General features: G+C 37.9%; 1 protein-coding gene across 1 annotated transcript in view; it reads right to left on the bottom strand.

Annotated features, from left to right (window-relative positions):
* LOC136886766 (chymotrypsin-like protease CTRL-1) overlaps positions 1-14,776 on the bottom strand; it is a 41,341-nt gene extending 26,565 nt beyond the window's left edge. The window contains exons 1-3 of the mRNA XM_068230952.1: positions 14,733-14,776; positions 12,478-12,691; positions 7,137-7,326 (exon numbers count right to left, since the gene is read on the bottom strand). Of these exons, the coding sequence (XP_068087053.1) occupies positions 7,137-7,326; positions 12,478-12,691; positions 14,733-14,776 (448 nt within the window). The remainder of the gene's footprint in view (positions 1-7,136; positions 7,327-12,477; positions 12,692-14,732) is intronic.
* Positions 14,777-17,121: the final 2,345 nt, after the last annotated feature.

Below are 17,121 nucleotides of genomic sequence, written 5' to 3'. Positions count from 1 at the left end.
AGAAAATAATTTGGAATAGAAAACCTAAGCGAGAGAATGGATAGGAGTAAACTATGATGGTTTGGACAACTAAAGAGGACGGAGCAGAAAAGAATACCAAAACAGATGATGGAGATGAAGTTTAAGGGAAAGAGAGGTATAGGGAGACCTAGAACAGGATGGATCGATTCAATACAGAGGAGTGCAAGAAGAAGAAACCTGGAGTGGGACAAAATGATGAGAGGAGGAATGCTGGAAGGAGAGGGGATGGTGGAGAAGTGCCAACTTGGAAGGAGCTGGATAAGGGGAAAGGAGGATGATGACGAAGAAAAAACATACAGGTTCCTGTCAGAAGATAAAGAGTTAAGGAGGGTTGGAATGTGAATAAATAAAGTTCTTTGAATAAGAGAGGCAGGAATATGGATATGAAGGGGAGGATTTATCCTGGTTTTGCGAATTAGGACATATAGGGAAAAAGAATGAAATACACCATTAATTTAATAACTGTTAGACTCTTCAGTCTGTCAAAACTAATTTATGTATAATTTTATAAACTACCTAAAAAGAAAAACATACATTAGCAGAATTATAACCTGAAAAGTTTAAGACTGGAAGAGTTCGAACACCAGAAAACATTGCTGAAGTGAAGGGAAGCCTGGACAAAATATCAATGCCATTTATCTGTCCAAGTGGGAATTAAGAGATCGTCGAGTCGGAACATAATCTAAAAAGACCTGCATCTGTATCCTTACAAATTTACTGTTGCGCATCCATTAAAGCGTCCAGACGAATCTTTGCATGCTCAGTTCTGTTGAGTGAAGTGGTGTCAGGACTTCTGGACCCCCGATTTTTTATTTCTTCAGGTGAGGCTATTTGCAGCATTATTATTCTTATTATTCTTATTATTATATATATATATATATATATATATATTGCGAATGAGCCCATTAGGACTACACAAAGTACTTAGAGACAGGCATTTGCCTTTCTTTGTGCCCACACTTCCTTCATTCGTTTGCTGTGTGCTTCTTTTCTCTCTTGAGACCATGTTGTTCCGGTCTTCTTCTTTGGTTTTTCCTCTTGGTCAACTTGCCACTTATGAACTTTGGTTCTGAAGATAACCCGGCTTTGGATGTCTTCAGGTGTAATTCCTGCCAGTTTGAGATCTGTTTTAATTTCGCCAATCCATTTTATTGTGTCCGTTTTAGCTTTACTTCGGTTTTCATAAAATTCAACTATTTGCTTGGTAAGTCTATCTGGGTTCATCCTTTTTATATGTCCAAAGAATCTTAATCTGCGTTTTCTGATGTCACTGTGAATGTTAGAAAATTGTTTGATTTCCTGTTTCCCTCTAAGGCGGTACTGTTCATCTACGAGTTTTGGGCCTAAAATTTTTCTAATGATCTTGCGTTCCTTTTTCTGAATATTTTCTAGATCAGTTTTCCTGTTCAAAATTAGTGTCTCTGATCCATAGAGGCATTCTGGTTTAATAACTGTATTATAGTGTCTTAGTTTAGCATGCTTGGAGAGACACTTTTTGTTATAGATATTTTGGGTGAGTCTATACGCAGTTTCCATTTTCCATTTCTTATTATTATTATTATTATTATTATTATTATTATTATTATTATTATTATTATTATTATTATTATTATTATTAACATTATTATTATATTATTATTAGTATTGTGACTGAAGACCTTCACTCTATAACAGACATAAAAGCTCGAATTGCATTAGGCAAGGAAAGCTTCAGCAAGAAGAAAAAACTGTTTTGTGGCCCGCTAGAGAAAGATCTGAGGAAGAGACTTGCAAGGTGTTACGTATGGAGTATAGCTCTATATAGCGCTGAAACAAGGACATGAAGGAAGGAAGAACAGAGAAGAATAGAGGCATTTGAGATGTGGATTTGGCGAAGAATTGAAGGAGTAAAGTGGGAAGATAAAATATCAAATGAGGAAGTTCTGAAGAGAGTGGGAAGAGTGAGAAGCATACTGACCTAATCCAAAATAGGAAGAAAAATTGGATAGGGCATAATCTAAGACACAACACTTTACTACGAGTAGCAATTGAAGGGATGTTAAAAGGAAAACGAGGAAGGGGAAGGACACGATACCAGTTATTAGACAGCATTAGAAAAAGAAAGGAAGATTATGCAGAAGTGAAGAAAAGTGCACACGATCGAGAGATATGGAGATCACAGCCATGACGGGACCTGTCGGATGGCAGAACAAATTATTATTATTATTATTATTATTATTATTATTATTATTATTATTATTATTATTATTATTATTATTATTATCATCATCATCATCATCATCATCATCATCATCATCATCGTATGATGCATACAAGGCAGTAAGAATAAAAGAATATGTACAATATATACAATTTATAACATTAGGACCAAAAGGAAAATAACTTTCAGGGACTTGGTTCTAAATGCTAAGTCCTTAGGAGGACTGTTTGTTGTGTCGGTTTTACTGTCGTGGCCATGAGGCCCCATGGGGCAGTACGGAGGGATCTTATCGCTGTTGGTTTCTTAACATCATCCGGGGGACATGTGCGGGGTAATTTAAGGTTTCAGCTACGGACGTGAAGCAACGTTCAACCCCAGCATCTTCTGTGATGTTCACCAACAAGGATTAATCCCGCATCAGTCCTATCGTAAATATTTTCCAGGCTAGTTTTTTTATTTTGCCCACCTGTTACCATATGTTTTCTTTTTCGGGTAGTTTATACAAGTATTACTCAAAATTAGTTTTGGTAGACTGAGAAACCTAACATTTATAAATTGAGTCAAAACTGAAAAGAATTGGCTTCAGATATCACAAATTTGCAAACGGTTTTATTCTATAATAATAATTAAAAAAAAAAAACAAAAAAAAAAACATAACTATTTGAGTATGTAAACATTTGTTCAGAAGATAATTTACACAAAAACATGAAGAGGCCTTTTAACAGACTTTGCATACATAGAAAGTTTAACTTAACTTAAAAGCTTTTCATTCTGTCAAAATATGTAGGTTTTAAGGAATAGAAGCAAGACCGACTCCAATACTAACATAATAAAAAAACATGGTGGGCAAAGTAGCCAAACTGCTTGTATTGGCCAACACGAAACTATCACGTACATACACTGAGTGGCCAAAAGTCATGGGAAGGGGTGTCCCATTAGAGAATGTGGAGTGTATGACCCCTGAGCGTTGCAGCTAGCTGCGGCGTAGCTGAGCAGTCTGTCATACACACCAGTGTCCTGAAGATGGTGGCGTGTGGTATGGTCCGATGAATCCCAGTTCCAGTTGTATCGAGCTGATGGGCGTGTGTGTGGCGTATGCCCTGTGAAGCTATGGATCCTGCGTGTCAACAAGGTTGTGTCCAAGCGGGAGGTGGGTCAGTTCTGGTCTGGGTGGCATTCTCATGGTCGCAATTAGAGCCCATTGTCCGGCTGCAGGGAGCGCTGACAGGTGCACGTATGTGGCATCCCTCTCTGGCCCTACCCTGATGGTGTTGCCACGTTTCAACAGGACAATGCGCCATGTCACCCCTCTGTGGTGGCACGCAGGAGGTCGAAGGAGCACTCCAGTGAAGTTACGACCCTGGATTGGCGTTCCAGATGTCCTGATCTTAATCCAATCGAGCATTTATGGGATGCTGTCGATGCTGGTGTATGCTCCATGAACCCCACCCCAACTACACAAGACCACTTATGCGTAGCAGTGCAAGATGCGTGGGTCCAGATCCCTCCAGAACAATTCCAACACCTCATAGAGCCGATGCCTCATTGCACTGCTGCCATTTTGAGGGCTCGCGGAGGAGCAACTCATTATTAACATCACATTCAGTGCCTTCCCATGACTTTTGGCAATTCAGTGTAAATATTATACAAGAACATGCCTGTAAAAAAGACAACTATTAAATAAAGAATTACATGTTTCGTTCTTAAAAGAACATCATCAGATTCTATCAAGTCACACTCAATATTTGGAAATATTTATGTATATTTCTGTGCAAGTACCGAAGAATTTTAAATCTGGAACTTATCTTAATGAAGTTCTGCTTTGCCTCCACTCTAGTGTACAATGCAAGGCGTTTTTGAAAAACCGCACCTCTTTCTATGGCTCGAATCCAACCGGCTGCTAGTCCACTGACCCTCCATTACATTACGCCTCCCATCTTGGTCAGGTCAACAACACGCTGCACTTCCCCTTCAGGTGCTTTACCCCCTGGGTTCCATTGTTATTATTATTGTTAATATTATTATTGTTAATATTATTATTTTTCGTATTACAATTTTTTTTAAATATGCAAGGGTTCTTAACGAGCACTTAACCCTCCAAGTGATATGTAAAAACCTCTTAAGTGATAAGCGACTGTAACGTCTTCGTACAAGTTTTTTAAATTCATAAAAAATACAAAATGACAGTAAAATATGTCATATTACATATCTTTTTGTTCAGTATAAACTAGAGAATGTGATTATGTAATAATATTGGGTACATACCTTGATTCCATTTTATTGGGGGCGGTGAATTACAATTTTTCACTTTTGAAAAAAACAATGTTTCAACTTTAACTGTACGTATATTTAAAACTATAAAAGACCAAAACAAAAGGTAAGTGCATAAAATGTTCACCATTTTGCTAGCAACAAAAGACTTAGAGTACATACAGGTATTTACCGTAAAACTAAAGAACAGAAAGTAATGTGAAAAAAAAAAAACCAAAACTATGAACATCTCCTCTTCGGGCATAATTATTTACTTCGAGTCACTTGCAAGAGTTTTTCTTTTCTTTCCCTTTACTATGGGCCTGTGGAAGTGTTTCAACTTATGGTAGCAAGTGGGATGAATGCCACAGTTACACTTAGGGCACCAAAAGTTGCTTCACTTTCTTTTTATGGCCGGATCTTTCGAACAAACCATGGATAATCTTTCTTTTCGGCCAGGTATATGTTGAAGACAACGTTCATCTTGTTGGCTGAGTCTTAGATGTTCAGGCTGAACTCCACCTGCTAAATCTAATACAATGCAGTCTATGAACTCCTCTTGGTCTATAGGCTTATCTGTATTCTTAGAATACAAAACAAATGCATCAAATACAGCGATGTCGAGAAGATTGAAAAATATTCTTTTCCAATATATTTTACTGGTTTTGCTACAGGACTGATGATAAATTCTTTTGTCACTGTTATCAACACAAAATAGCCAATAAACTGAACTATCAATCAGTGCAAAGTTTGACGATGTTCACTGAACGGTTGCCCAGCAATACGGCTCTAAAAAAATGAGTCGTTAATAACGACTTTATCATTTCACAAAGGCATAAATTATGATGATGATGATGACGACGCTTGTTGTTTAAAGGGGCCTAACCGAAGGTCAACGACTCATATCACTTGGAGGGTTAATGCTCTGCCTGTGTATGTTGGGTATTCAATCCAAAGGCTGTTTTGATCCTCCACAGCTCCACCAACAGCTATCAGTGAAGAGGCATACTAGGGAAATAAAGAGTGAGGTAATTTCCAGTTTGTTCACCGGGCCAGAAGTTGCTATTACATATCAGTCTGCCAAGCCCACTTAAATGCATGCACCAACTGACCCCATGAGATATATTTTCACACCATTCATAACAGGGACTGGCTGCATAAGGAATGGTATTACTAACATCGCTCTTACCTCGGTCACTTTTATATTGTCAAAGGCAAGGATCAGACTGAGACAGGTCAATGAAAGTAACAAATTTATTCTAGGTCATATCAGAAGACATAGTGCACTGTAAACACTACATCCTGTCAGGAAAGTCATAATGCTCTGCCTATTAGTATTCCTTGTTTAATAGTTGTTATTTTAGATGTATGTTATAGAGTAATATTTATATTGAATTTGTGTGTTCGACAGACTGAAAATATTTTAAGTTACATTTAACACATTCCACGCGGTTCAGGTCACCGTGTGTCCCGTGTGCACTGTCGGTGCGAACTTCCCAAAATTGTGGAGTAAGTAACTACGTTCTAGTTATTAATTTCCGATAACTAATGGCCACATAGTGTTCCTATTGAAGTAAAGGATCGTAGCATACTGCTAGTTTCGATCGGCCCACCGGTGACCCGAAGGAATTTTTTCCATCGTTCATTCATATTGCTTAGAGTCACCCTGTGTTTGGATTGTTGTCTAATCTATATTTTTCTGCTGGAATCGCTTGCGCGGTTATAGTGAATGAAACCTACAATGTTGCTGCCTTCAGATGGCAGATTTTTGTTTAATACGAGGAGTACCACCCTTCTGGCATCTCGTGTAACCTATTCCTTTCAACATTGTTCTCAGGTAAGCGAATATAAGTTTTCAGATTTTTATTTATTGGAGTAGTTATTGATATGTTTATTATCTTCCATAGGTAATATTTACAAGCAAGTTCAGGTCCTTATTTTAGGCATGGAGTCTTCACATTCTGACACACCGATGAAACGGAAAAGAAAGACGAATTGCTCATTATTTGGAACAAAGTGATGACAATGACGGCGATTTTTCTTCAGTATCTGATGATGATCCTATGTATAGCCTCGTCTTTTGTGATATTATTTTGTCACTAAGCATAATATGAAAATTAACATAGGCCTATCATATTCCCATAAAACAGATTAATGGACGAGTAACTAACATTTACTTCCGGGGTCATTTCTGGGTCACGCACTTGTTGAATCGGAGAACTGTCGCAGTGGTAAATACATCGGAATACCTCCTCAAGCAATAGTGCACACAACAAATGCTCCAGCATTGTTTTGGATTTCATAGTACGGACTAACCAAAATAAAATTCATCAGGTCACCAGTGACCTGAACCAATAATAACTAAAGGCAGCATTGGGTCACCAGCGGGCTGACACAATGTAAACTTATGTCGTCAAAATTCACGGACGCAGGGAACGTGTTAAATGAGTCGACATTGGAACGTATGGTGTCCTTCTTAACAGAAAACATATGTAGAAAATTCTTTGTGTTTTTTATTCAGAGTTCCAAGTATCAGGAAACATTTCGTACATAAAGGTTTTTCCTTTGCTACATAATTTCCGGGTTTTTTTTTCAAATAAAGATACTTTCCTAAAAAAAACACTTGAAAATTTAACATGCATTAGGACTGAGGTAACAAACTTACTGAGAGGTATGTAGAACTTGTCTGGGCCTTGGCAAACGATCTTACCGTTGACAAGAATGCGCTGTACAAGAGGTACAAGGTAATGAGGTGAGAAGTATAAGTTGTACTTTACTAGACTGTAGTCTTTGGCCAACAACCTCTCTCTCACCATGTCCTCATTCTCTGCTAGAACAAGGGCACCGTTGTATTTCTGTGGGATAAGATAACATAATAGAGATTATTGTTTCCTTCAGTTCTGTATAGAGTATGTCAGGTTAGTAAGCACTAAATAATTGGAAGTTGTCAAAACACAGGACAAACATCCTAAAAAACAAAGAGGTTTTCTTTCATTTCACTCACTAACATTGAGAGATCCAACAAATTATGAACTGGCTGATAGTGTTTTTCTACTGAATGCATATGCATCCAGCGACTGACTGACTGACTGACTGACTGATTGATTGATTGATTGATTGATCAATGGATTGATTGATTGATTGATTGATTGATTGATTGATTGATTGATTGATTCATTCATTCATTCATTCATTCATTCATTCATTCATAAAGCACAAGATACAGCTAGACAGTGTATTTCATTTGTACTGTCAACAGATTCATTAACAAATGTAAACTTTCATAATAAAATATAACAATCCTAACAAATGAGTAAAACGATCAGGTACACAACGTACTAGTAACAACTGGCCAAATCAAAAACCTTAAAAATGGCCACGTTCACAGCCAAGCCATTGCGGGTCAAGATAGTGGTATGACCATTTCATATCAAATTATTCTTAAGAAACTGCTCCAACATGACAGACCAATAGGTGAGCAGCGCACCGTAGCCTGCACTACATAATGAGGTGGAATTGCAACATCACTCCATTCCAATGTGAGCTTTGCTGCTATCAAAATCAGTCGAAACCGCCCTTGATAATAACGGACGCAGTTTTCTGTGATACATCGGGACTCCTGGACCACAGCCTGTAAGCCCGGAAAACACTGACGTGATTCGAAATGCCGGCCGGGAAAGCCTCAATTGCTATACCGCTTTTCACGAGAGTTTAATCCTGATGTAAACAAATAGGCGGAGCACCTTGCCTTTGCACGTAGACTCATGCGTAGTTGATTGGAGAAGCAACCGTCATACTCACTCAACTGTAGGTGAACTCGAAGGAAAGTAGTACGTCGCATGAATTTTATTTTAGTTTATTACATTTAGAGAGTTTGGAAGAGTATGTAATCAAATTAAAATATGGTTGTCACATATACCGGTATATATATACACCATCCTTTAAAAAAAATAGTGATGAAATAACGAGAAATGAAGAGACAAGGCGTGGTGTAATACAGGAAGTGTTCTCGTAGTGGGGGAAAGTCCCAGTCTGTACAGCGTGGAGATAAGGTGTTGCATCTTGCAGCAGCAATCAGTGTCAGTATTCATAGTGAGAGAAATGGAGCAAGAGGTAGGACCATCGCGTGTAGTGAAGCACAAAAGAGGAAACCGCTCAGAAGTGACCACAGTCAGTGCATTATGAATGTGTTCATTAAACTAAGTGAGCAGAATCCAGGTTTAGTCGTTCATTCAGAAGTTCAGATCTTTGCACTGTTGTCGTATGCGATGCGCAGCCCTGTACGTCCGAATACGTGACGTTGATGCTGTGTATGTTGGTACTACATGCTCAGAGAATCACAACTCTTTCTTTGGCAGAGGCGTGGACATACCATGTTTATATCAGGATTAAACTCTTGCGAAAAGACATATATATTATTCTTAAGAGAGTATCTATAGTGTGTTTTGTTCTATATTTAATCGCGAGATGAAATATGGATCAGTGTATGTTTTCTACTGCACAATGTGTCCGGCTCCATGGCTAAATGGTTAGCATCCTGACCTATGGTACAAGGGATTCTGGGTTCGATTCCCAGCTGGATCGGGGATTTTAACCTTCATTGGTTAATTCCGATGGTTCGCGGCTGGATGTGTGTGTGCCATTTTCAGCATTAGAATTCATCACAGGTAAGTCTCCTTTCTCGCAGATGCGCAGGTTGCCTATCAGGCGTCAATTCACAAGACCTGTACTTGGCCTCTACATGCCATTATTATTACTGCAGAGGGTCTATCAGAAATTAGCGCCATAAATTTACCATGGATAGAAAACCAACACCGTGATAACAGGCATCCAGTGTAGCCAATACTGACAGGTAGTATGCTGCTGTAACAGTAGTGTGAGGGGGAACTGCATGCTGGTCGCCTCCAATGTCTAGTATGCGAAATGCACGTAGCATCTACACAATAAAACATTACTACCAACCTACCGATACGAGAGTGCTGCCGCCTACGGATATTATACATAAAAACCCGCTCTTTTCAAATATTTATGTTACAGATAGGAAACTATCACGGAAGCGACAGGAAAAAATCAGTCTCAGTCTTTGTTGATCCGCCTACGTACAGAAGGTACAAATGGCGCCATGTTTTAAAAGAGTTTCCACTGCCTTTGACCGGCGTTTCATCTAGGTCACAGCAAAGCCCCTTACACACAGTAACGTCACCAAAGGCAGCAGAATTTTTCTCATAATACATATCTTTTGAATATTTATGGCCATAGCATTGTGTGCTAAATCAGCGACCATTTTGTTGGATGTAGTTCATTATGCTACATATTTCTTTTGATCTATCAGAACTCTTATCCTCCCTATGGGTGAAAGAATGATCTGTACCCCTTCATTTTGTAAGAGGGCACTAAGAGGTGAAGAAGCAAAGAACCTGTACTCACTCTCCCGTCTTCTAATCCCAGAAACATATTTGTGATTCTATGCTTTTCCATATAGCGGAGACATTTACATATATCATCTTTGTAACTGTACTAGACTCGACACAAATGTGATGTCTGTCTGTTAGGTCATCAGCCCAGAGGCTGGTTGGATCCTCAAATAGCACCACCAAAGGTTATGCGGTTATAAGGAAACCCCAAAAACCAATCTGATAAACTGATATAACTTGAAAACAATATATTCTTTAACCCATGGGTAAATAATGCAAGTATCATGCTCAAATTATTATTATTATTATTATTATTATTATTATTATTATTATTATTATTATTATTATTATTATTATTATTATTATTATTATTATTATTTATTTATTTATTTATTTATTTATTTATTTATTTATTTATTTATTTACAGAGTTTATGCCCACATTGGAGCACTTAAATCAGACTACAACAAATTTGTCTTCCTTTTCTTCTCCCAAAAAGTCTTGAGTCTGGTTGACCTGGCTGCCCTCTCCGCATCCGTTATAACATATTGTTTCCTGTCAGAGGAAGCCTGATGCATTTATTCTTCAAAATACTTTTCTCGCCTCTGTTTTCTATGGTTTGCATGGTAATATTCAACTCCTCCAAATCACTTTGGACTTCTTTAAACCAATTGTTTTTTGATTTATTATTCCAAAAGTAATTAAATAATTGTTTTAAAACTCTGAATCCCTTAGTCGAAATATATGACAAAAAAAAGGCAATTCTTCTTTTTCTCATCGTGTATGTGATGGACTCCCTTTCCCGATAGATAACCTCATTCGGCAACAATCTCCACTGTCCATCCACCTGATGTTTCTTGTTTATGATCGTCCTGAGTATCCTTCGATCAACTCGTTGTAAGCGTTCTGTTGTTGATCTAGTATTGAGTTTAAATAATGTTTACAAGCATAAGTTGCTTCTGGTTTAATAACAGAGTTATAATGCCTAAATTTAGCATTAATCGAAAGACATTTCTTTTTGTATGTAGGCCAAGTTATCCGTTGTGTCTGCTTCAGTTTATATATTCTGCTCTCTATTGATGGTTTTTCATTGCAATTCCAAGTGAGATTTTCACCCAAATATTTAAATGTACTTACAATTTCAATTCGTTTATTATTATTTAATAATAGCTCTGAATTTAAAGTTCTGAAAGTAGGCATTATTTTTGTTTTATCATACGAAATTTGCAATCCAACTTTTTTTGCTACATTTGCAAGTTCTTCCAATTGAACTTTAGCCTCTTCGAAACCATTTGCCAGTATCGCAAGATCATCCGCGAATGCCAAGCAATTTAGTTTGATTGTTGTTGTTGTTGTTGTTGTTGTTGTTGTTGTTGTTGTTGTTGTTGTTGTTGTTGTTGTTGTTGTTGTTGTTGTTGTTGTTGTTGTTGTTGTTGTTAGGTATGGCTATGAAGTGTTTACATCCGCTTATTAGTATCATTATTATTTACGATCGCATTGTTTGTATATATATTTATATGAGTTTAGTTAATGTAAGAACCTGTAATTAACAGTATATAATTTATTATTACCTGTACATATGGTGTGTAACCCACTACAGTACTGTGCAACACATTGTAATATCAAGAAGAACATTAGGTAAGACGAGAACTATGGAGAACCTTCCTTCCAACTGTAACTATGTATTAAGCACTCTAGAATTTACTAGAAGATATGCTGTGACGTATCCTTCTAGAAGCTGGCCACACGACATATATAAGGAAGTGGTCTTGATGGTGGAGTGGAGTTATTGTTTGGTTGGAGTTGTTTTCGTGAGCAGATGTTGCGTTTAGGCTGACATGCTAATGTAAGCAGTCATCAGTCAACTGTTTCAACATTGCAGTTTCCATGTGCTTCACGATAGGTTGTTGTTAAATATGGTGGTTTGTTGATGGCAGTTGATTAGGTTATGTGTGATTACTGTAATGTGTAAATAATTAATTGTAAATAAAAATCAGTGTACACAATTTGACAGCACTTTGTGTGCATCCTTGTGGCTACATCAGACTTTACAAATAAAAAGTCTTATATAATCCTCCTTTTCAATACAAAACAATCATTAATATTAGATGGGACGATATCTATACATGTTTCAGCCTATCTAAAGGACATCCTCAGCAGAAGCTCAAATATTACATTTATGCAAACAAATAAAAACACTGATGAAGTGTATGGAATTAAAATACAATGATCATGATTGACATATGAAAACATGTTGAGGTAGAAAAATCCCCTCTTCTAAAAACTTGTTTCATTGACATAAAAATTGCTAATCCTTTTAAAAAGTGGAACACTGTATTACGCAGAGGACCACGAGGAAGACCAAGAGACAGGTGGATAAAAAGAGTAGAAGAGTGTGTGCAGAGGACAAGAGCGGACTGGACAAGAGTGAAGAAGGAGAAGTGGTGGGAAGACAAAAGGAGATGGAGAGGCTTATGTTCCAAGCAGACCTGGCCAACAGCTGGAAATTGCATATGATGATGAACAATGCAAAAACAAAACAATGCTTAGAAGAAGAAGAAGAAAAGTGACACTTCTGTCAATTAAACTCACCTTTTCAGACAACTGGCCTTTCATAAAGAGTTCCACTCTCACATGTAGAGGCAACTTTGTTGGGGTAACAACTATAATTCCTTTCCAGGCACCTGTCTTTTCTTCTAAAGCATAGGTGAAGACCGAAGGGCAAGGAGAAATTGGGGGAGGCTTCTGCAAAGGTATAGCCAGCACTTCAATCATCCCAGCCACAAACAGTAGCTGATGGAGTATCCTGAAAAAGGAAATGAATTTATCAGGTGCTTTCTTTATATAAGTTTTTATCAACTGTTTGTCATCTGAAACCTGTGCATCCTCTAACAACAAACAACACTGAATCATGCCTTGTAAGTTACTGTTCTGATGGTAATTTTGGTATCTGTCCTTGAGTGACCTTTTTGGCCCATGCAAGCAGTGTAGTAGTTAAGCCTAACAACCAGCAGAGTTAGATAAAGCTGACCAAATAACATGGCATTCCACATTGTGCAGACACAAAGACTACAAAAGTGAATCCATGATGTGTTATCGCTGGATTGAGTGGCTCAAACGGTTGAGACGCTGGTCTTCTGATCCCAATTTGGCAGGTTTGATCCTCGCTCAGTCCGGTGGTATTTGAAGGTGCTCAAATATATCAGCCTCGTGTCGGTAGATTTATTGGCATATAAAGGAACTCGTGCAGGACTAAATTCCAGTATCTTGGCATCTCCAAAAAACCACAAGAGTAGTTAGTAGGACATAAAGCAAATATTATTATTATTATTATTATTATTATTATTATTATTATTATTATTATTATTATTATTATTATTATTATTATTATTATTATTATTATTATTATTATTATTATTATTATTATTATTATTATCATCATCATCATCATCATCATAATCATCATATTATATAATAATAATAATAATAATAATAATAATAATAATAATAATAATAATAATAATAATAATAATAATAATAATAATAATAATAATAATAATAATAATAATAATAATAATAATGTGTTGTCAATGTTTCCTTTCCCACTAACTGTACTCTAAACATATATGATACATTCCAATGTTATTGTTACTAAGCTTTGTACCCCGTAACGGTTCATACCGTGAGGGCATTAGAAATCTAAGGAATGAAACCTTTCCTGACTAACCAAATTAATACTGCTAGGTACTATAGTACAAAGACATTTTTATCACCTTATTTTAACTGATTTTTATGTGCTACACCAAGTGAGTTAGCCATGCAGTTAGGGGCACGCAGCTGTAGTGTCTGCATTTGTGTAGTGGGTTCGAACCCTATTGTCAGCAGCCCTGAAGATGATTTTCCGTACTTTTCCATTTTCACGCCAGGCCACAACCACTTCATTCCCATGCTTAGCCCTTTCCTATCCCATTGTCGTCATGAGATCTACCTGGATACGTGCGACAAATATCAACTTGTAAAAAGAAAATTTTAAAAATGAAAAAATTATGTGCTGCTGTTGACAGTTACAGAGCAGTAGGCTTAAAACAGTACTAACACTTCTCCCCTCAGTAATACAGCATTTCAAGATATCACGGTCAAGATATATTACAAAATTTGTAATATTTTTAAAATGTAGAAATACACCAGTACGCCTCTTCAGTGATGTCTAGGCCATCTATGACAGCTGATGGTGGAGCTGTTGAAGATCCAACCAGCCTTTGGGCTGAGGACTGAACAGAAATACACCATCAGTTTGGTAGCCACATCTATTTCTACTCCACTTCTGAGCCTGGCATACATTTGATTCTTTTTTTTTTTTTGCATCGCAACAACGCAAATTTGTCTTATGGTGACGATGGGACAGGTTAGGACTGGGAAGGAAGCAACCAGAACCTTAATTAAGGAACAGACTGGTGTGAAAATGGAAAATCACCTTCAGGGCTACCAACATTGGGGTTAGGACCCACGACTCCTGAATATAAACTAATGGCTACATAACCCAAACCGCATAGCCAACTCGCTTGATAAATCTAGTTTAAAAGGCACAAAAACTTTGTTTTCCACCATAGAAAAAAGGGCACAACCTTTCACTTTGCTTCGTTGAGACAGTTACTTTCATAATAGGGTCTCTGGGAGGACATAATATTTCTGGAACAGCCCACTGGGATACATTATCATGTTACGATACTGTATTTCGCACCCATCTCTACTTCTGGCTTCCATTCCTGACTGGCCTGAGGATTTAGATCATATCTAGTAAATTCCTCTAGCTTGAGGAATGGGTGTTTGTGTTTGTCTTAACAAACACACGCCCTTCTTCTTCTTCTTCTTCTTCTTCTTCTTCTAACATTTTTCCTAATTTGGGGGGATTTCTTCCTGATGATACCCACGTTATGTCAAGAGATTTGAATATTATTTTCCGCGGTTTCTCATTTTCACACCAGCAGTGCCTTAATAAGGCCACAGCCTCTTCCTTCCCACTCCTAGCCCTTTCCTATCCCATCGCCGCCATAAGACGTATCTGTGTCGGTGCAATGTAAGGTAAAATTGTAAAATAAAAACATAATAGTAATAACAGAGTAGTGGCCGGCAACCTTTGGATAGACCTATACAGTATGTAAAAAAAAAAAAAAAAAAAAAAAAAAAGCTTTCTACTCGAGATCTGCTACAATATAGGAGGCACTAAAATGAGTCATTTGTTATTTACTTTATTACCCCTTCCCTGTGGGTAGAGGCAGTAGAATAACACCCACGGTATCCCCTGCCTGTTGTAAGAGGCGACTAAAAGGGGCCCGAGGGGCTCTTAATTTGGAAGAGTGAGTTGGCGACACACATTGCTTCTACTTACTTGTGACAGGCTTTTCATTTTCTTTTATCCCATCTGACCTCCCTTGGTCAACTCTTGTTCTTATTCTACCCCAAGGGTTTTAGGTTTGCCAATCCTAGGGAGTCTTTCATTTTCACGCCTTTCGTGGTGGCCCTTGCCTATCTTTTTTTTCGCCTTTGATACTGTTACTGTTAACAGAGGATGTTTGGCTCTTAAAACAATAATCACCACCACCTTACCTGTATTAACTTAGAAAAAAATGAATATTCTCGAAAACCATTAAAGTTACGAAGAAAATTCATATGCCGTTTCTTGTAGAAAATGTAATGTCAAGGTCACAGTGTGCACGCCATTTTTCGACAGGGAACCGCTTACCGTTACCCGTTATTTTAGTTGATGTAGGACAAAATTGCCTAATTTTGGGACACACCCCTGTAAAATTCCCTACTGGTTCGAAACAGTGAAATATAGTATCAAAATCAAAAGAATTCCTTGCGTGACTCGGGATTTCAAGTTATGAACTTTAAAAATTTCAGCTCAGTCAGCCCAGTACCGGTAGTTTTCGAGCCTATCCGGAACAAACAAACAGACAGACATAATATAATAAAATTCTTCCGGGCTGTTATGCCGTGGTCCACTCCTCTCGCTTCTCAACAGCCCGGAAGAATTTTATTATATTGACACCGGCCGTGAAAGCCTTCATACATTAAAGACAGACATAATCTCATATTTATTAATAGTACAGATAGATGAAAGAAATTTCGTTGAAATTTGAACAAATGTTACATTGGTGTTAGAATACGGTACCGGTACCGTAGTTTCCTTTCCGCAATAAGGACATACCGGTACCATGCGGCCAATTACATGTTTCATATACCAACGGTAGATCTACAGTACACGATTCCCTTGCAATGCACTTGAAGAAGAGAAGACTATTGATCGTTTGATTTTTGACAATCCATTTCATTACCTCATTTCCACGACATCTGGTTCATACTTGGTTACACCACAGAACACAAGCCGGACGCAAGAGTTGAGATGTTCATGTGAGCTTGTTTCAATATTTATTTTTTTACATCCTCGTGCTTGAAAATGTTGACTCACAGAGATAAGTAGAGTAATATACCGCATTCATTTTCAGAGCTACATAGTTGAATACTGGGTATTTATCATTGGGCTCAACAGACCAAAACCTGTCTTCGTTTTCTTGTCCAATGGCACTCTTCAAACCCAAGTTGTTTTGTAAATTAAGTTCATTATTTCGAATTCAGCTGCATCTTCATTAACATGTTTTTCAATGCCGAGGCTCTTTTTTTTTCTTCTTTTTTTTTTTAGGTTTGAGAGCTATATTCCGAAGAGCAATTTATGACCACCTCCATAATACAGAATTCATTATTGTTATTCATCGACCCAGCAAAATGACCTTGCGGTTATACTTGCATTCGGAAGATACCGATAGTAGGTTCGATCCCCACTGTCGGCAGCCCTGTGGATGGTTTTTCGTGGTTTCCTACTGTCACACCAGGTCCATTGTCCCCGTAAAAGACCTATCTGTGTCGGTGCGACGCAAAGCGAAATTGTAAAAAGAAAAATCTCTTTCTTAATCTGTTTACCCTCCAGGGTTGGTTTTTCCCTCGGGCTGAGAGAGGGGCTCCACCGCTACCTCCTCAAGGGCAATGTCCTGGAGCGTGAGACTTTGGGTCGGAAGGATACAACTGGGGAGGAAGATCAGTACCTCGCCCAGGCAGCCTCACCTGGGAAGATCGGAAGGGGTAGAAGCGGCCGTGGCCTTAAGTTAGGTACCATCCCGGCATTTGCCTGGAGGAGAAGCGGTAAACCACGGAAAACCACTTCGAGGATGGCTGAGG

This window comes from Anabrus simplex, chromosome X (assembly GCF_040414725.1).
Source record: "Anabrus simplex isolate iqAnaSimp1 chromosome X, ASM4041472v1, whole genome shotgun sequence".
NCBI lineage: Eukaryota > Metazoa > Arthropoda > Insecta > Orthoptera > Tettigoniidae > Anabrus > Anabrus simplex.
Note: the sequence above shows the minus strand (reverse complement) of the source record. Positions and strands in the feature narration are given on the sequence as shown.